Below are 22,196 nucleotides of genomic sequence, written 5' to 3' on the forward strand. Positions count from 1 at the left end.
TTTAATTAGTTCAATGGGTCTGCTCCTATGCTACACTATTCTAATTTTTTTTTAACTCTCTCACAGAGATCTCTGAGAGAAGTAGAGAGTAGGGGGTGAAAGGAAAGTTGAAAACCAAAGCGACACAAAACACTACTGGCAGCTTATTTCCTCCAGGGGTTAAATAAGGGGTCAAAGCAAAGCTTTTGAAAAAAATAGCTATCAATGTCACTAGAAAACAGGACACAGGGGGAGTGCTGGGTGAAAATTTCCAGTTCTATTGATCATGAAATTGACAGGTCTATCTGTGTGGAGAACAATACCGCTAGTGCTACATAGAGATAGACCCATGCCCACCAGATCTGTGCCTCAGTGATAAGTGATACCTGATCTTGTGATAACTCTGTTCCTCAGGCCCCTACCCCAGTGTTAACTGAAGGCACACTCCACAAACCCATCCTTCAGACACAATGTACCACTGAGTTCAGAGCTTCATTCAAGATCCCACCGGTAAACCACTGGTGTTCCAGTGCCAGGATTACTGGCTAGTTCGGCAAAATACTGACTATTGACCTTGAGGTTCTTGATTAGTCAGAGCATCAGCGATTATGGGGAGGACACTGGAAAATGAGGTTGATAGGTATAATAAATTAGCTATGATGGAATGGCAGAGCAACTTAATGGGCTGATTGACATAATTCTGCTCCGACTGTATGTCATATGGTCTGGCTTGTTCTCTATCCCCAATGTACTCAAGCACACCACGACCCATACCACACCTTCCTCCCAAAAAAAGGAAAAAATTGCACAGTTATAGCCATCTTAAATTCAGAAATGAATTTTTTTTTAATTAACAAAACTATCAGGTAAGATGAATGGAAAAGTAATTTTAGCCTAAGATTTAGCCCCTGTATCACGTTGATGAATTTGCACTGCATACCTTCTGGGGCTGGGCGAACATTTCAAAGATTCAATAACTGGGACACACAACCCTGGACGCAGTTCCTCAGATACAATCCAAAGCTTCATACAACCATGGGACTACTTAATTATTTTTGTACGGCATCACTCTTGGGATAAACGTTTCATGTTAAATGGCTAATGCAAAGGGACACGGTTTTAAGGTGATTGGAGGAAAGTACAAGGGAGAATGTCTAAGGTAGGTTTTTTGCTTACACAAAGAGTGCTGGTGTACGGAACACATTCACAGGGGTGGTGATAAGAGGCAGATACATTGCGAACGTTGAAAAAAATCCTAAAATAGGCACATGGATGATAGAAAAACGGAGGGCAGGGTAGGAGGGAAGGATTAAAAGGTTAAAAGTAGGCCAAAAGGTGGGTACAATGTTATGTGCCGAATAGTCTGTACTAGTCTGAAATGATCCATGTGTACTAAATCAGGGGTTCCTAACCTTTTCTCATGCCATGGATCTCTACCTTTAACCGAGTGGTCCGTGGACCCCAGACTGGGAATACATGTTAACAACCAGATGATGAATTGTTGGAGTGGGGAGAAATCCACAATAATATCTAATTATGATCAAACAGGTTAAAAGGTCAGCACAAGATTGTGGGCTGAAGGGCCAGTACTATTCTGTAATGTTCTGTGTTTTATGTTAGTACTTTACTTTTTATACCTGTGAATTAGCTTTTGGGGATGTGTACATACATACACAACAATTCCTTTATTTGTTCACACCATTCTGTCATGTGTCATTCAGAACATATTCTGTGTTCAGCCTCACTGTTTTTTGCTCATAGCCTGTACATTTCTCATCTTTAAGTACTTAACTTTCCTTTTAAAGAATTCATGGCAATGGCTTACAGCGTTATTTGTTTACAAGTGGAGCATCCCAGATGGCGGCAAGTGACCAAATGTAAAAAATCTCATCACCCTTTGGGAACGTTTCCAAATGATTTTAATTCCGTCACCTCTTGTTATTGACCTAACTGAAAGGGACAAATGTCTTTCACCATCTACTTTCAAGTTCCTGGGTGTCACCATCCCTGAGGATCTATCCTGGTCCCAACATATCTATGCAGTTACAAAGAAGGCACAACAGTGGCCGTATTTCAATAGGAGTTTGAGAAGATTTGCTCGCAAATTTCTACAGATGTACCGTAGAGAGCATTCTACCTGACTGTATCACTGTGTGGAATGGCGGGGCCATTGCACAGGATCAAAATAAGCAGCAGAAAGCTGTGAACTCAGTCAACTCCATCATGGGCACTAGCCTCTCAGCATCCAGAGCATTTTCAGGAGCAATATCTCAAAAAGGCGACATCCATCATTAAGGACCCCATCACCCAGAACATGCTCTCTTCTCATTGCTAACATCAGGGAGGAGTTACAGGAGCCTGAACATGCACACTCAATGGTTCAGGAATAGTTCCTTCCCCTCTGTTGTCCGATTTCTGAATGGACATTGAACGCATGAACATCACTTGACTCCTTATTATTTTCTCTTTATGTACCACTTATTTAACTTTTGGTATATACTTCGTACTGTAGTTTACAGTTTTTATTATGTATTGCAACATACTGCTGATGTATAAAAACAAATTTCATGACACAGGCCAGTAATATTAAAACTGATTCTGAAAACCTGTCAGTGTATTGAAAACACGTGTGGCACGTGGCCAAGTGGTTAGGGCGTTGGACTAGCGATCTGAAGGTCGTGGGTTTGAGCCTCGGCTGAGGCAGCATGTGTGTCCTTGAGCAAGGTACTTAACCACACAATGCTCCAGTCTACCCAGCTGAGAATGGGTACCAGCAAAAATGCTGGGGGTTAACCTCGTGATAGACTATATCGGGAGGGGCGGCGGGGGGCAGTCTCGTACTCTTAGTCGCTTCACGCCACTGAAACCGGCATAAGCACCGGCCTGATGGGCCACAAGGCTCGTGGCAGACTTTAACTAAAAAATAAAAAACACCTATTAGACAATCACTTAACCACCTCAGATCTGAATGTCTCCAACCTCTCTTCATCTTCCTCAGTAATAAAGTGGCAAAAGAATATGTTTTTTAAGACATTTATTTTTTAACCCAAAGTACAATGCAAAGAACTCTCAATATGCCAAGACCCAGTCAATTATTTGTAACGTTCTTCTATGATTTTATAGTCTATTCAGTATTAAATCTAGAATTCTAAATGCATCTTAACCACCTTACCAACTTGACTTGGCAACCTTAAGAAGTTTGTTAAATAGATACCGAAATCCACTCTGATCATCTAAGTTTTTCAAAATTGTGTCACCTATACTGTCTTTCCATTTTCTGCTTGCAGAGGGCATCACGACACAATTCTCTGCTTTAATTCCACCTGCCATTTTTACGGTGCTCTCCATGTCACTCTGAAATGTATATTTACCTAATCGTGAATTACTCTGGCAAATACTGAATTGTCTTCAAACTTTGTAAAGCCGCCTCCTTTTACAAAGCCTACACTTATTGCAAAAGGAGTAATGGACACAAAGAGACCTTTGGTGAACTTCATCATCCAGCACCTCTTTAATTAATCCCATGGGTTTCCAGTCTCTTAATAAAAATTCACTGTAGGAATTTATAGAATGCCTTCAAAGCTTTGTTATACAAATTACCACTTTGAAAGGCCTAGGCAGACAGGACATGGAGAGGATGCTTCCTATAGTGGGAGAGTCTAGGACCAGAGGGCACAGCCTCAGAATACACATCCATTTAGAACAGAGATGAGGAGGACTTTCTTTAGCCAGAGGGTGATAAATCAGTAGAATTCACTGCAACAGATGGCTGTGGAGGCCAAGTCATCAGGTATACTTAAAGTGGACGTTGTAGGGTTCTAGATTTGTAAGGGTGTCAAAAGATACGGGGAGAAGGCAGGAGAATTGGGTTGAGAAGGAAAACAAATTAGATATGAATGAATGGTGGAACAGACTCAATGGGCTGAATGGTCTTATTCTGTTCTTATGTCTTATGGTCAAATAATCACAGAATTGGGAAAAGTCACTGTCCAAGAAGTTTATTTGTATTTCCACTCACCAGAGATGCTGGCAAACATGTTGGGAGCATTTCCAATACTCTTTACTTTTATTTCTGATCTCCAATATGTGCAGAATTTGGCTTAATGTCTCAGACAATTGCGCGGGTGGGGGGAGGATGTAGCTGTCTTGGAAAAATAATTGTGTAGCAGCTTTGGAGTTTAAACATTTAAAAAAAATTAAGACTGAGATGATTTGGTGGACATTTTGGGGGTGAAATGGTAGCGTAATGATTAGCACAACACTTTACAGTACCAGCGACCTGGGTTCAATTCCCGGGGCTGTCTGTAAGGAGTGAGCACCTTCTCCCCATAAACATGTAGGTTTCCTCCAGGTGCCCCAGTTTCCTCTTACAGTCCAAACATGTGCAGGTTGGTAGGTTAACTTGTCATAGTAAATTTTCACATGTTTAAGCTAGGATTGAATAGAGGGTTGCTGGGCGGTGCAGCTCAAAAGGGCCGGAAGGGCTTATTCCAGACAGTACCTTAATAATGCAAAAACAAATAAATAAATAATCCACACTATTTCAAAAAATTGTGCTTGGCAAAACTGAATTTCTCAAGAGGTATCAAAAATGAAAACTACATATGGGGCATATGCCTGGAAATAATAGGTAAATCAAGCTATCATTATTGCTTGGGAAACTCAGTGAAAACACTCACTTCAACAGTAATCTGTCAGTTTGGGCTTATAGTCCCAGTTTTGACATTGTTGTTCATGCATATCCTTCATTTCCACCACTGCCCAGTTGCATGGACTGGTTTTAGTTCTTGTCTATACAAATGCAATCAGAAAATGAGTTGTCATATCCTCAACTCCAGCTCTTCCTTTGGTACCCCTCGTGTTACTGGTAAAATCTGGAAAAATCTAACCTTGCTGTCTTTCATTTCCCTTCGTAATTGCATAGGCATGCCAGCGGCCATACAGTCGCAAAAAAAAAGTCTGTGAATCCTTTGTAAGTAACTGATTTTATGCATTAATTATATGAGGTCTGATAGACAAACACAATCTGCCTAAACTAATAACGCACCAACAGTTATACTTCTTCTCATCAATGCTGAGTACACCGTTTAAACCATCAAAGTCTAGGTTCAATATGTAAACCTTTGGGGTAATGCCTTATACAAAAGCCTTTTGGAGTCCGCTGTTCCAATCAATGATCGTTGAAGGAGGTGAAAGAGAACCCAAGGGTTACAGCAAAAGACCTGCAGAAATCTCTGGAACTTGCTAAAGTCTCTGTTCACGTGTGCCCTATAAGAAAAACACTGAAGAAGAATGGTGTTCATGGAAGGACTTCACAGAGGAAATCACTGCTCTAAAAAAAAATTGCTGCACGTCTCAAAGTTGCAAAAAGACCACCTGGATATTCTACAATGCTTCTGGGACAATGTCTCAGATGAGACAAAAGTTGAACTTTTTGGCAGAAAAAAGTTTGGATGAAAAAGGGCACTGCACACCAATACCAAAACCTCATCCCAATTGTGAAGCATGGTGGAAGGAGCATCATAGTTTGGGGCTGCTTTGCTGCCTCAGGACATGGACAACTTGAAATCGTTGAGGGATCAATGAATTCAAAATTGTATCAGGACATTTTACAGGAAAATGTCAGGATAGTGGTCTGTCACTTAGAGTTTAATAAAAGTTAAATAATTCAACAAGGGTAAATCAACAACAAAATAGTTTAAAGAGAAGAAAATTGGTGTTTTGGAATGGCCAAGGCAGAGTCCAGACTTTAACCCAATTGAGATGTTGTGGTATGACCTGAAGAGGGCTGTTCACGCAAGGTATCCCGGAAATATTGATAAACTGTTTCGTATGGAGGAAAGGTCTAAAATTCATCTTTGCCATTCAGCAAGTCTGATCTGCATATACAAAAAATATTTGGTGGAGGTTATTGCTGCTAAAGAAAGTTCTACCAGTTATTAAATGCCAGGGTTCACATACTTTTTCCAACCTGGTCTGTGAATGATTAAACAATGTGTTGAATAAAGACATGAAAAGTACAATTGTTTGTGTGTTATTAGTTTAGGCAGATTGCATTTGTCTATTATTGTGACTTAGGTGAAGATCAGACCACAATTTATGAGTAATTAATGCAGAAAACCAGGTAATTGCAACTGTATTTCATTCAGAATGTGAAGAAATTTAGTTTGTCAGTAAAGATTCCAGCAGATTTCCACAGATGAACCATGGAGAGCACTCTGACTGGCTGCAACTCAATTTGGAATGGAGGCTCCAATGCAACCACTGAAAAAGTTACAGAGGGTTGCAAACTTAGCCAGCTCCTTCATGAGCACTAGCCTCCCTACCATGGAGGACATCTTCAAAGGGCAATGCTTCAAGAAGGTGGCCTCCACCATTAAGGACCCTCACCATCCAGGACACAATCTCTTCTTATTACAACCAGAAAGGAAGGAGGTACAGGAGCTTGAAGATGCATTTCTCAGATTTTATGAACAGATTCTTCTCCTGCCAGCAGATTCTGCATGGTCAATGAACATGACCTCGCTATTATAATTATAGAATTCTTATTATAATTTAAATTAATGATGTGTTGCACTGCACTTCTGTGCAAAACAACAAATGTCATGACATATGTCAGTAATAATAAACCTAATTCTGATTTTCTCCTAAACGTTACATTTTTTAAAATGATCTGAAACACCATGTTTCCAACTCTACCTGGACACCATGTCTCTGAACTCCTCCATTAACCTTAAGTTGTCAGGATATTTATCCCATGTTTAGTACTGAACGAGCAAAAGATCTATTAAACTAAACGTTGGGAAGACCAGGCACCCAGACTGTTCCGAAGCCAACAAAGCCTTGCCTCACCAGCAACAGCTTTGGAATGAGCCAGACTGTTTGCAACATTAATGTTAGCATGCTTTCTGAGAGGACTAGAATATAAAACCATGAAGTAATGCTGAAGCTTTATAAGATATTGGTCAGACCACATTTATTGTATTGTGAACAATTTTGGGCCTCATATCTAAGGTAGAATGTGCTGGCATTGGAGAAGATCCAGACAAGGTTCACAAGAATGATCCCAGGAATGTACGGGTTAATGTATAAGCAGAGTTTAACCATTTAACATATAACCATATAACAATTACAGCAGGGAAACAGGCCATCTCGACCCTTCTAGTCCGTGCCGAACTCTTACTCTCACCTAGTTCCACCGACCTGCACTCGGTCCATAACCCTCCATTCCTTTCCTGTCCGCATAGCTATCCAATTTAATTTTTAATGACAACATCAAATCTGCCTCAACCACTTCTGCTGGAAGCTCGTTCCACACAGCTACCACTCTCCAAGTAAAGAAGTTCTCCCTCATGTTACCCCTAAACTTTTGCCCTTTAACTCTCAAATCATGTCCTCTTGTTTGAATCTCCCCCACTCTCAATGGAAAAAGCCTATCCACGTCAACTCTATCAATCCTCCTCATAATTTTAAACACCTCTATCAAGTCCCCCCTCAACCTTCTACACTACAAAGAATAAAGACCTAACTTGTTCAACCTTTCTCTGTAACTTAGGAGATGAAACCCAGGCAACATTTTAGCAAACCTCCTCTGTACTCTCTCAATTTTATTGACATATTTCCCATAATTCGGTGACCAGAACTGTACACAATACTCCAAATTTGGCCTTACCAAAGCCTTATACAATTTCAACATTACATCCCAACTCCTATACTCAATGCTCTGATTAATAAACTCAAATTTGTTAATCAGAGTTTGATGGCTCTGGGCCTGTACTTGCTGGAGTTTAGAAGAATGAGGGGTGATCTCACTGAAACTGATCAACTACTGGTCGGTTTCAATGAGAATGAGAATACTGGTCGGTTACTGGAAGTTCTAGATTGAATGGATGTGGAGGGTATGATCCCAATAGTGGGAGAGTCTAGGATCAAATGGCACAGCATCAGAATACAAGGACATTCCTTCACAACAGAGATGAACATGAATTTCTTTAGCCAGAGAGTGGTGAATCTGTGGATTTAATTGCCACAGGTGACTATGGAGACCAAGTCTTTGGTATATTTACAGTGACGTGTGATAGGTTCTGGATTAGTAAGGGCATCAAAGGTTATGGGAAGAAAGCAGGAGAATGGGGTTGAGAGAGATAATAAATCAGCCATGATTGTATGGTAAACCAGACTCAATTGGTCGAACGCCCTAATTTTCTCCTATATCTATGGTCTTAAGCAAGATATGGTAGATGTTGGAGATCTGAAATAAGAACAGAGAATGCCAAAACACTTTCAATAAGATAGCATAAGAGTGGAAGTTAACAGTTAGATCCATCAAAAATTTTCCCAATTTATAAAGGTTGAAAGATTTAAAGATAAGTTTTACTTGCCACACATACATATTGAAACATAAAGTGAAATATGTGATTTTCTATCATCGACCAACACAGTCTGACGATATGATGAGGGCAGCCCGTAAGTACCACCACGCTTCAGGCGCCAACCTAGCATGTCCACAACTTACTAACCCTAACCTGTACCTCCCGATTGAAGAACAGTTACTACCCCACAACCATCAGGCTCCTGAACAAAAAGGAATAACTAAACTCACATGCCCATCCATTGAGATGTTCCCATAACCAATGGGGGCTCTTCATCTCATTATATTATGTCATTGTTATTTATTGCTATTCATTTTTATTTGCATTTGCACAGTTTGTTGCATTCTAAATGATCTTTCAATGATCATGGTATAGTTATTACTCTACAGATTTGCTGAGTATGCCCGCAGGAAATTAATCTCGGGGCTGTATATAGTGACATTTATGTACTTTGCTAATAAAATTTGCATTGAACTTTTGAACTTTGCACTTTAGAATGTGGAAGAAAGTCAAAGCACCCACAGAAAAACCACCCAATCATTTAGGAGGACATTCAAACTCCTTAGAGACAGCAGCGGGAATTGAAGCCCAGTCAGGAACAATGGCGGTGTAAAATATCACGCTCACTGCTAGCTCCTGTGCCACTTGAATAAATGCTCCTAAAATGCATTCTACAAAGTGCTACAAAGAAATCTTTCTGAGAGGCTGGAAACTTTTAGCTTGAAAATAATGCAATACTTGTGAAACTGGCTCATTGACAAGAAACAAAAGCCTGGTGGGTGGATGTAAAACACAATTAAAAATTGATCAGAAAACAGGAAGTCAGATTTTAAGGACTTTTTTTGCAAGGCTGCTTGAAGCAACCAGTGCTGTCCAAAAACATTAATTTCTGGAGTCCCTTATGTCCGCTGAATCGTCTGGAAGCAGGATTAGAAGATATCTTGCCAGAATTTGCAGATTACACCAAAATAGTGGGAAGAAAGAAAATCAGGTTGAGTTTTCCCATCTGGAAGGCAGTGGGATTTTGGAATTTGCTGCTTTAATGGGGGATAGAGCTGAAAGGTTTTACTTTATTAGAATTTGTATGATTTCTCTTCTTTTGCACATTGGTTGTTTGTCATAATTTTTTTTACAGTTTTTCATAAATTCATAAAATGAAACTTAGCGTAGCATATGGTGATATATACGTACTTTGATATTATATTTACTTTGACTTTGAAAGGTTTGATCACATTTAATGAAACACTTGAAAAGGTGGCTGAACTGCTGAATCCTTCATTAACTAAGCTTACTAATTAGAACTCAATAATACCCCATGAGTACCTTCCTGCTCTTAACTTCAATCCCTCTAGCAATGAAGGCCAACATTCCATTTGCCTTCTTGATGACCTATTGCATCTGCAAACCAACCTTATGCCATTTGTGCACAATCACTCTCAAGCCTCCCTGCACAACAGCATGTTGTAAGGTACCAATGTCCCACAGTCCATGCTTGCTAACTTCAAGTCCCCAAAATCCTTGAAGTTTCATTTACCTGTTAAAGGTCTTAATGTTCCCCAGTTCTCATTAACTCTACAAATACACCAAGAACAATGTTCCTCCAATACTAGCTCCTATTCATCACCCACTTCCTTCATCCTTCATTAACGGCCATAATGCAACCACCAGAGGAGAGAGGAGAAGATGGCGGCACGAGGCAGCGTGCGTGGCCGCTCCGAAATTATATCGTATTTGTCAGCAGGTACCGTGCACAGTCCTGACTTATTGGAGACAGACGCGAGAAGCACAGAGGAACATCGGGAGAAACTTCTGAAATGCCCGCTTCGCTGCCGCTGCTACTGTGCGATCGAGAATCTCCGGAGGGAAAGGCCCCAAATCCTCGGCTTTGCCTACTGCCTGTTGCCGGGGCCAGGGTCGAAGCGCTCGGCAGAGATGGTGCTCGGTGCTCAGTTTCGGAGGGCTGGTTGGAGGCTCAAAGTTTTCGGACGAACTCAAGAGTCGGCTGTGGTCGGGTGCTTCCAGGGTGCTGCATCGGCAAGTTTATGGCACTGGAAGCTCATGGCAGGGAGAGTTTTTCTTCCTTCTACTGTCTGCATGAGATGATGGGACTTTCGAGAGACTTTGAGACTTTTTTTAATTGTGCCCATGGTCTGTTTTTTTATCAAATTATGTTATTGCTTTGCACTGTTGTAACTATATGTTATAATTATGTGGTTTTTGTTAGTTTTTCAGTCTTGGTTTGTCTTGTGTTTCTGTGATATCATTCTGGAGAAACATTGTATTATTTCTTAATGCATGCATTACTAAATGACAATAAAAGAGGACTGCGTGTCCTCATAATCTAATCTAAAAAATCTATCCATTCCTTGGGAGTGATTGTACACAAATCACAAAATGTTGGTTTGCAGGTGCAACAGGTTACCCAGAAGGCAAATGGAATGTTAGCTAGAGGAATTCCACCTTTAAGAATCCCTTAAATGATTTATTTAAGCAGATCTTGTTTTTGGCTCAGCTGCATAGCATGTACAATTGTGAAAACAGAGTGTGGATGTGGGGAGGGGGAGAAATCAGGGTGGAAAAAGAAAATTCAAAGTAAATTTATTCTCAAAATATTACGAAGGAGTAGGTGTTAGAGGTCTTAAATTGCATAAAAGTGGATAAATTCACATGTGTGGTGGATGTTATGGGAAGCAAGGGAAGGGATTGTCAAAGTAAACTTATTATCAAGGTATTCATTTATTGACATACAGCGCAGAATAGGGCCAATCCCCTAACTTTTACCCCAGGCTAATCACAGGACAACTTACAATGACCAATTAACCCACCAACTAGAAGGTGTGTGGGAGGAAACTGAAGCACCCGGAGGAAACCCACACAGTGACAGAGAGAACGTACAAACTACTTAAGGCAGCTGCAGGAACTGAACCTTCAGCGTTGGTATTGCAATGCACTGTGCTAATCATTCAGCTACCATACCGACCATATTTGTCACTATACAGTACCCTGAGATTCATTTTCTTGCAGGCATTTGCAGTAGAACAAAGAAATAGAATCAATAAACACTACATACAAATAAGCAATATGCAAATAAAGAGAAACTGTGTAAATACAAAAACAGTAATAAAATAAACAATAATAATAGGAAAACTTGCAACTTTTTCTCCAATTACACTGAAGTATTTAGAAAATCTCAAAGCTATGGAAATATGTGTTGCTGTGGTACATCAAAAAGATGATACTTGGTAGTGTGGAGGAGCAGAGGGATCTCGGGGTACATGTCCACAGATCCCTGAAAGTTGCCTCACAGGTGGATAGGGTAGTTAAGAAAGCTTATGGGGTGTTAGCTTTCATAAGTCGAGGGATAGAGTTTAAGAGTCGCGATGTAATGATGCAGCTCTATAAAACTCTGGTTAGGCCACACTTGGAGTACTGTGTCCAGTTCTGGTCACCTCACTAAGGGAAGGATGTGGAAGCATTGGAAAGGGTACAGAGGAGATTTACCAGGATGCTGCCTGGTTTAGAAAGTATGCATTATGATCAGAGATTAAGGGAGCTAGGACTTTACTCTTTGGAGAGAAGGAGGATGAGAGGACACATGATAGAGGTACATGATAATAAGAGGATTAGATAGAGTGGATAGTCAGCGCCTCTTCCCCAGGGCACCACTGCTCAATACAAGAGGACATGGCTCTAAGGTAAGGGGTGGGAAGTTCAAGGGGGATATTAGAGGAAGGTTTTTTACTCAGAGAGTGGTTGGTGCGTGGAATGCACTGCCTGAGTGAAGTTTAAGAGACTACTAGACAGGTATATGGAGGAATCTAAGGTGGGGGCTTATATGGGAGGCAGGGTTTGAGGGTCGGCACAACATTGTGGGCCGAAGGGCCTGTACTGTGCTGTACTATTCTATGTTCTATGTTCTATGTTCTATGATGACTGCAGATCTGGGGGAAATGTCTAGTTACCGTCAAAATACCTAGCAAAATTTTTATTTCTGATCCCAGATTGAGGAAAGCATTCTCAGTTGCAAGATCATACACATTGTTAACATTCAAGGGCATTAATTAATGTCACATGCAATTGTACTGTTTTGTGTGAAAGGAAACAAATTAATGTATCCTACAGGTTTACTGGTTATTATTTGCAACTGTGATATGCTAAACTAAACTGGAAATTAAGCTGAATGGGGTGCAGGAAAGATTTATGAGGACGTTACCAGGGAAAGAGGGCTTAGATTAGGAATGTGCTTTCCCATGAGGAATTGGAACGTGATGGGTTAACATACCAAATGATCAGCGTCATAGTTTTGTAAGTTAGGGGTTTAGGTAAATACTTGCTTGACTTACATACTTGCTTACAAGTGTTTCACTGTTTGTATCTAGATAAATAGTTAATGTGCTTACTTGCAGTCATTTCTTCTATTCCACTTACCGAATCCATGAATCTGCTCCAAATAACAGGAACGAGGTATATGAAATTCATGAGAAGCACAGATAAGTGGGGGGGAGCATAGATTTTTCCCCCAGTACAGGGGTGTCTAAAACTATAGGACATACAATTATGGTGAGAGGAAGCCAGACGGGATATATGAACTGAGAATATACGAAGCATTTTGCCAAAGGAAGCTACAGAAACAGATACATGGGCCAAACACAGGCAAGTGGGACTATTTCTTGCTCAGCTTTGACAAATTGGACCAAAACCTCTGTTTCCTTCCTGCATAACATTATGACTAAAAACTAAATTTGTAGAAATATAATAAAAATATTTGCAATATCTCCAACTGTTTTGAAGTTTGACTTTTATATAACAAAAAACCTCCTGAACCAAATTATGAATATCAACAAATACTAAGCAAATTGATAAGGTTCTTGAATACGACTTAAGAGCAGAATTAGGCTATTTGGCCTATTGGGTCCGCTCCACTAATAATAAGTAATATTATTAATAAAATGTGTTGTCTTACCCTGGAAGGACTGGGATGACCACTGGCTCCCCAAGATCCAGAGCTTGACCTGTCTTCCAGATCTAAATGCAAGATAAAGAAGAAATATCCACATTAGCTCCTTAGGTAAAGGTGAATATAGTACAAAATACAAAAGTACAAGTAAATTTACAGTATTATCAAAGTACATATATGTCACCATATACAAACCTGAGATTCATTTTCTAGCAGGCATACACACAATAGGATCTAAGAAACACAGTAGAATAAACAAAAGACCACGCCCAACAGGACAGACGAGCAACTAAGGTGCAAAAGATAACAAATTGTGCAAATATAGAAGAAAAAGTTGTAAATAAATAAATAAGCAATAAATATCAATATTATGACAATGTTAACTATGAAGTTAACTTCTGTCCCTGGAGTGTAGGAGAATGAGGGAACTTTGATAGACGTATACAAAATTATCAAGGGCATAGACAGAGTAAATGCAAGGAGCCTTTTTCCACGGAGGTTGGGGGAAGATTAAAACTAGAGGTCATACATTAAGGGTGAAAGGTGAAATATTTAAGGGAAATCTTCTTCACTCAAGAGGGTGGTGAGAAGATGAAATGAGTTACCAACAGGAGCAGTGGATGCGGGATCGATTTCAGCATTTGAGAAAATTTTGATGGGGGAGTATGGAGGGCTGTGGTTTAGATGCAGGCTGAAGGGAACAGGCAGGGTAACAGTTAATGTAAGAAGAGCATCTGATGGATCTGTACTCGATGGAGGCTAGAAGAATAAGGAAAAGTCTAGATAGCGTAGACATAAACTGGATGTTTCTAATAGTGAAAGAGTCTAGGACCAAAGGGCAAGCCTCAGAATAGAACAGTCCGTCCCTTTAGATCGGAGATGAGAAGGAATTTCTTTAGCCAGAGGACGGTGAATCTGGAATTAATTGCAGAGACAGCTGTCGAGACCAAGTCACTGTATATTTAAAGTGGAGGTTTATAAGTTCTTGATTAGTCAGGGTAACAAAGGTTATGGTGAGAAGGCACAAGAATGGGGTTAAGCAGCAAATAAGTCAAGCATGGTGGAATGGTTGAGTAGCCTTGATAGGCCAAATGGCCTAATTCTGCTCCTGTGGTTTATGGTCTAAAAATGTCCCCTCATTTCCTCAGGCAATTTTATTGTAGTTGACTATTGTAACTTCTAAATCTACAGAGCTCGAACTGGAAAAATTGAAATAGGCTAAATAACTTTCAGTTGACACCAGCGGCCAAACAGTCTTCTATGCCATGTTTATACGGCTCTACGGTAAGTAAATTCAATTCTTAGATTATGATGGTCCAATTTGTTCATCGAACATAGAATACTACAGCACAGTACAGGCCCTTTAGTCCTTATTCTTGTACCAACCTTATGACCTACTAAAAGATCAGTCTATCTCTTCTCTCTTACATAGCCCTCCATTTTTAATGGTAAGGGGAAATTTGTGAGGAGATTTTGGATGTATCTATAGTGAACATAGAACATTACAGCACAGTACAGGCCCTTTCCGCCCACAACACTGTGCCAACCTTTTAAACTACTCTGAGCTCAATCTAACCCTGTCCATGTACATAGCCCTCTAACTTTCTAATATCCCAGTGCCTATCAAAGAGTCTATTAAAGGCCAGTCCTCAAATTTACCATGGGAAGAAAGATATGGATGAGGAGAACAAATATCAAAGTAACAAGAAATAGAGAATCAAGAAACAATACAGTTAAGTATTTTGTAATAGATTCATATAATGGATAATTGATTGGATTCAGACCAGTGACATGGTCTGGGCACTGTAGAACCAAACTAATCCGATGAAGGAATCGAAACATGAAAAATCTACTTATTCTACAATCACAGCAATCATTCAGTCAGCAAAGGATGAAAGACGAGGGTACAATAAATAAACTCTATGCTCCATCTATAAAAGTCATCCTCAACCCTGAAGGATTGTCACAGAACTTTACAATCAAAGGATTACTTCTCACAAAACAATCAAATGATAGCTTTCCAAAAACAATTTTCTTCTCTCCAACAATAATACTACTTCATCTGCTGGGAGTTTGTCTTCACCTGCCTCAGCACTGAACTAACTCCACAGCCCGTAGACTCTCCAGCTCATGTTCTCAGCAATATTTATCTACTTTTTTTTATTATTAGCATGATTTTCTGCATTGGATATCTGTCAGTCTATGTGGGGCTTTTCGTGGATTCTATTGTACAGTATTTCTTTATTTTCCTGTAAGCGTCTGCAAGTAAATTTCTATTTGTTTATTTATTTATCGAGATACAACACGGCGTAGACTCTTCCAGCCTATTGAGCTACGCCACCCGGCAATCCCCCACAATTTAACCATGACCTAATCACAGGACAATTTACCATGACCAATTAGCTTACCAACTGGTACATCTTTGGACTGTGGGAGAAAACTGGGGCACCCAGAAGAATCCCACACAGTCACAGGGAGAACACACAAACTCCTTACAGGCAGCGGGGGAATTTGAACCTGGGTCGCCTGTACTGTAAAGCGTTGTGCTAACCAATATGCGACCATGCCGCCCCCCCCCCCCCCCATCTCAAGGCTGTTTATGGTATATATACTTTGATTAGAAACTTTCTTTGAACTTGGAGTACCTAGTAGTTCTGATGCCTTTTGAGATTCCTAACTCTTTCCACCAGTTTGTCATTTCCTTTTATGGTTCTGGCTGTGAAAGTATTGTATACCAGAATAACAACAAATCCACTGTGAAGCACTGAGGAAAGGCTGATAACATGCAAAGTGTTACATCATGAAAGTTTGTTTTTTCTTGCAGTAAATAGAGATGTTGCCATACTTCCTGCAAGCAAGTAGAGGAGGTACAGGAGCCTGAAGACACACATTCAACTTCTTCCCATCCACCATCAGATTTCTGAACGGACAATGAACCCATGAGCACTATCTCACTATTTTTGCTTTCTTTTTGCACAACCTATTTAATTTTATAGATATACACTTTGTACTATAATTTATAGTGTATTTCATGTATTGCACTGTACTGCTGTCACAAAACAACAAATTTCATGCCACATGTCAGTGATATTAGACGTACAGCACTGGAGCAGAATTAGACCCCTAGGCCCATCAAGTTTGCTCTGCCATTCCATCACAGCTGATTTATTATCCCTCTCAACCCTATTCCCCTGCCTCTTTCCCTCATAACCTTTGATATCCCTACTAATCAAAAACCTATCAACCTCTGTTTTAAATATACCCAATGACTTGGCCTCCATAGCTATTTGTGGCAATAACTTCCACAGATTCACCAGCCTCTTGCTAAAGAAATTCTTCCTCATTTCTGTTCTAAACGGAGGTCCCTCTGTTCTAAGGCTATACCCTCTGGTCCTAGACTCTCCCACTATTGGAAACATTGAATTCCACAGATTCGGTGCCCTTTGGCTAAAGAAATTCTTCCTCATCTCTATTCTAAACAAAGGTCCCTATGGGCTGTATGTACCCTCTGGTCCTAGGCTCCCCCACTATCGGAAACATCCACTCTATCTATGCCTTTCAACATTTGATAGGTTTCAATGAGATTCCCCCGCATTCTTCTCAACTTCGGTGAGTACAGGCCCAGAACCATCAAACACTCCTCATGTCCTTAACCTTTTCATTCCCGGAACTGTTCTTGTGGACCTTCTCTGGACCAGCACATCTTTTCTTAGATAAACTGCCCAAATCTGCTCACAAAACGCCAACTGCACTCTGACCAATGTCTTACAAAGCCTGGCGTCACATCCTTGCTCTTATATTCCAGTCCTTTTGAAATGAATGCTAACATTGCATAACATTGTGATAATAATCCTGATTCTGATTCTGCAATACTATTGTGTGATTGAATTCTTATTTTGTGCCCAGTGTTGAGATGAGTTGCATATTAAATCACAATAGAAATGTGATTACAGGACTACCTGACGCAAAGATTATTTGTACCAGACACTTAATTGTAACGATTCATTAAATCTGACCCTGCTGGCTGTCAGCATAACAATTTAATTCTTTCATATAATCCTGCGATCTTATTTTCTGCACATCATAAAACATTTGTTTTTATAAAGCAGACTGAAATATAAATAGTATAAAGAAACTGTCGGGCACACAGAACAAATTGAAGAGCATGTGAAACATAGGTTAATACTTTAGTTGAACGCTTCATTAGACAATGCAAACAGTGATCAGTTTCATACTAAATGCATTCCATAACCACTTTATTAGGTACACCCTCTCATTGATGCAAGTATCCAATTAGCCTATCATGTGACAGCAACTGAATGCATAAAAGCACATAGATGTGGTCAAGATTCAGTTGTTGTTCAGGCCAAACATCAGCTTGGGAAAGAAATGTGATCTATATGACTTTAACTGTGGAATGGTTGTTGGTGCCAGATGGGGTGGTTTGAGTACCTCAGAAACTGCTGATCTCCATGGATTTTCATGCACAACAGTCTCAAGAGTTTACAGACAATGACACAGGAAACAAACAAAAAAAAACATACAGTGAGTGGTAGTTCTGTGGGCAAAAAAATGCCTCGTTAATGCGAGAGGTCAGAGGAGAATGGCCAGACTGGTTCAAGCTGACAAGAAGGCAGCAGTACCTCAAATAACCATACGTTACAACCGTGGTGTGCAGAAGAGCATCTCTGAATGCACATATCATACCCTGAAACTGATGCACTACAACAGCAGAAGACCACAAACAGACATTCAATGGCCACTTAATTAGGTACAGGAGCTATAGAGAATGCATCTGTCGATGGCAATTAACTCACTAAATTGACTTTCTTTCTCTGGCTCAAAAGAAAAACCAAGGGCAAGTGAATGGATAGATAAAAACTGAAGGAGAATTCTACAGAGTGAAGTAAACAGTTGCTTTTGTTCCCTTCCAAACAATACAGAGGTGAAACACAATATATTCTGCAGATGCTGTGAATCTTGAGCAACAAACACAAACAAAATGCTGGAGGAACTCGACTCTTTTCACTTTATGCTTCAATATACACGTGATAAATAAATCTGGATGAAGCTGTGAACTCCCCCTAGTTGTTGACACCCTCAGTAAAGAAAACATTATCCGTCATCTTCATCCTCCTTAAGGATTGTGTATATGACCATAAGCGAGAAGAGCAGAATTAGGCCACTCAGACCATCAAATCTACTCTGCCATTCAATCCTGGCTGATTTATTATCCCTCTCAATCTCATTCTACTTCTTCCCATAACCTTTGATACCCTGACTAATCAAGATCCTATCAACCTCTGCTTTAAATGTTTCCAATGACTTAGCCTTCACAGCTGCCTGTGGCAATGACTTCCACAGATTCACCACTCTCTGGATAAAGAAATTCCTCCTCATTTGAAGAGCATTCCTCTATTCTGATGCTGTGCACTCTGGTCCTAGACTCCCCCATTATAGGAAACATCCTCTCCACATTCAATCTATCCAGGCCTTTCAATATTCGACAGGTTTCAATGAGATCCGCCTTCATTCTTCTAAACCCCAGCAAGTACAGGTCCAGAACATCAAATGCTCCTCATATGTTAACACTTTCATTCCTGGATTCATTTGTGTTAACCTTCTCTGGACCCTCTCCAATGCCAGCACATCTTTTCTTAGATAAGGGCTCCAAAACTGCTCACAATACTCCAAATGCAATCTGACCAAGTGCAGTATGTCTCAATGACATAACTTTATTTGTGCAAAGCATAGATGGGAAATCAATCAACTTAATCACTTCTCACAAGACAATTCCACCATCTGCAGGAATCAACATGCTGAAACTTCAGTCACTTCTCCTATCACAGGTGTAGAACTACATTGTTGGCTGAAAGGCCTGTTCCTGTGCTAATTGTTCTATCCTTCGGTAGGTCAACCAAAGCTGAAAGTTCAAAGCAAATTTATTATTAAGGTATGCATAGATTCCTATATACTGCCTTGAGATGCATTCTCTTATAGGCATTCACAGGAAAAACAGAGACGTATAACATAATTTATGAAAACCCAAAGACTGACAAATAACCAATATGCTAAAGAAGACAAACTGTGCAAATTAAAAAAATAATACAGAGAACATGAGCTTGAATGTGAGTCTGTAGGTTGTGGAATCAGCTCAGAGTTGAGGTGAGTTAGTTATCCATGCCCGTTCAGGACGCCTGATGGTTGAATGGTAATAACTGTTCCTGAAACTGGTGGTGTGGGACCTAAGACTCCTGTACCTCCTCCCCAGTGGCAGTAGTGAGAAGAGAGCATGACCTGGACAGTGGCTGACTTTGATGATGGATTCAGCTTTCTTGTGGATGTAATCAGTGGTAGGGAGGGTTTTCTCTGTGATGGGTTCGGCTTTTCCACCATGTTTTGCAGGCTCTTCTATTCTTGGGCATTGGTGCTTACATACCAAACAATGATGCAACCAGTTAGGATACTGTCATGTTTTGTAACTTCACAACAGTAAACCAATTCAAAAGCAGACACGGGAGTCCAGGAATGGGGGTCTAACTTGGGTTTACTTTAAGCGAGTCACACATGTAACAGGTGGCAGCGTGATGATGTATGCAATTCACACATTTATACATATAACACGTAATTAATTATGTAAATGAACATACATCTATAGCAGTTTGTCAAAGTTTGCCAGAAAACAATAATGCACCTGCCTTTATATAAACGTAGAAGGACTTGTTTACTCTTGTACTCAAAGTGCTTATAACAAAGGCCATCATATTGTTTACCTTTCTAATTGCTTGTTGCAATTCCTTATTAACTTTCAGTGACTCATGATTAAGGAGTGATACTGGTATACATTAGTGAAAAAGGCATGAAGTTTGCTTTATAATAATGAGATGAAACAATTAGCCAGGCTGGAAAATAAACAAATAAACATTCGCAATTTTCAGCAGCAGAGCCAGTATATAAACAGTCAGAAAATATACTTCCAACTCTAAGAGTTATAAATTGAAAGTTTAAACTATTCAAATACTGATTCAGATTCATCTCTCATATGTACATCGAAACATGCAGTGAAATGCGTTGTTTGCATTAGCAACCAACACACCCAAGCATGCGTCGCAGGAAGTCCGCAAGTGTCATCACACATGCCGGCACCAACATAGCATTCACGCAAAACTCAGCAGAACAACCTGAACAACATCAACAAGAAAACCGCAGCAAGGTCTTCATCCCATGTCTATGTCACTAGTCTTCAAACCAGAGCACAGACCTACACCCCAGCCTGACGTCTAATTCCTTATATCCCTGCCTATAAACCTTAAACCAACTCCTAACTCCCCCCCCCCATACCAAAGCTATCACTACAAACCTACAGAACAATTAAATCTGAGCCACAATCTCGATGGAGACTGTAACTGGGTACCATCTTGAGAGTAAAGCTGATACAGAGTTTAACCCCACAAAAGATCCAAGATTAAATTAACATAGACACTGTGGGGGCACTGTTGTATTTTAAGGTACAATTGTACCATCAATGATTGCCGTGACAAATTGCTTTGATGTCATTACAGGATTGAAATCAATCTCACCAGGATTCAAGTGAAGCTCCTCTGTGGAGTTCTCTGCAACTTTCTCTCAAATACATAAATTAATGAAGTTGCCCCTGATGAAAACTCTCAGCCCAAAACACCAACTGTTCGTTCCTCTCCATAGATGCTGCCTGGGCCTGCTGAGTTCCACCCACATGGCCATGGTCCTTTCCGTTCCTGCTGTTGGGAAGCAGGTACATACCACCAGGTTCCTGTCCATACTGCACCAACCGCCGCCATTGGGCTATAAATGTGCAGGAGCAATGTGTGGTTAAGTGCCTTGCTCAAGGACACAACACGCTGCCTTGGCTGAGGCTCCAACTAGTGACCTTCAGATCACTGGTCCGATGCCTTAGCCACTTGGCCACGCGCCAACACATTCAGCAACAGTAATTACCCTACAACCATCTGGTTCCTGTACTGGCATGGAAAACCTTACTCACCTCTACACTGAACTAATTCTGCAACTTATGGATTTACTTTCAAGGGATCTACAATTAATGTTCTCAGTATTATTTAATATTTTTTTTTTCTCTCAGCTCAAGCTTGTAAAACCTGAGGTAAGGGGATAGCCAAGCATGCTCATTTCTCAATCGTTAAGGACCTTTGGACTATCCTAGTGGTGTTCAGTATTGTGGCTTTTTTGGAGATTTACATAAATATTACTGTGTAGCCCTAATCGATTAATGCTATTGTGTAGTGACTTAGGAATGATACCAGTTGTAAATATTACTATTGAGGCAGTATATACCCTTGTTCATGTTTCATAGACTTTCAATTTCCACTTTTAATTCAGCATATTTCTGGTGTTTTTCACATATTGATTCTGTAAGCTATGTGTGTTTGGAATGGCTATATCTATTAACTAAGTTGTTTTTGCTTGTTTATCCTGTATTATTATATCCAGATGGGTATTATGCATTGCCCTATCTGTAATAATGGACTGGTCATAATATAATTTGGGAGACTCTGATTCTAAAACTGGATCAGGCTTGTATTTATAGTAAGGTATGGTGTCTATTATGAGTTTGTATTTTAAAGCAAGATTTTGGTGAGATCCATCTAACCTATTCTTCCAAAATAGCCCTCCATTCTACTATCATCCACGTGCCAGTCTATGAGTCATGGAGTCATAGAACAGTACAGCACAGAAAGAAACCAACTTAAAGACCACAACAATGCGATCCAAGAAAATAATGAAGATGCCACCCTCTAAAGCACTGATGGAAATAGAAGTACTTCAACAGCTCACATTTCCAGCCTCAGACAAGTTTCCTGAATGTCTGTTATGTACCTACTCCTACCACC

At 40.1% G+C, this 22,196-nt stretch overlaps 1 protein-coding gene across 11 annotated transcripts in view; it reads right to left on the reverse strand.

The window, feature by feature from the left end:
- Positions 1–22,196, reverse strand: part of LOC140194896 (transcription factor 4-like) — a 681,375-nt gene that overhangs the window by 508,366 nt on the left and 150,813 nt on the right. For all 11 annotated transcript variants that reach the window (XM_072252222.1, XM_072252219.1, XM_072252225.1 and 8 more), the window contains one exon: positions 13,315–13,376. In XM_072252222.1, coding sequence (XP_072108323.1) covers positions 13,315–13,376 — 62 coding nt within the window. The remainder of the gene's footprint in view (positions 1–13,314; positions 13,377–22,196) is intronic.

Source organism: Mobula birostris, chromosome 3 (genome assembly GCF_030028105.1).
Source record: "Mobula birostris isolate sMobBir1 chromosome 3, sMobBir1.hap1, whole genome shotgun sequence".
NCBI classification, from domain to species: Eukaryota; Metazoa; Chordata; class Chondrichthyes; order Myliobatiformes; family Myliobatidae; genus Mobula; species Mobula birostris.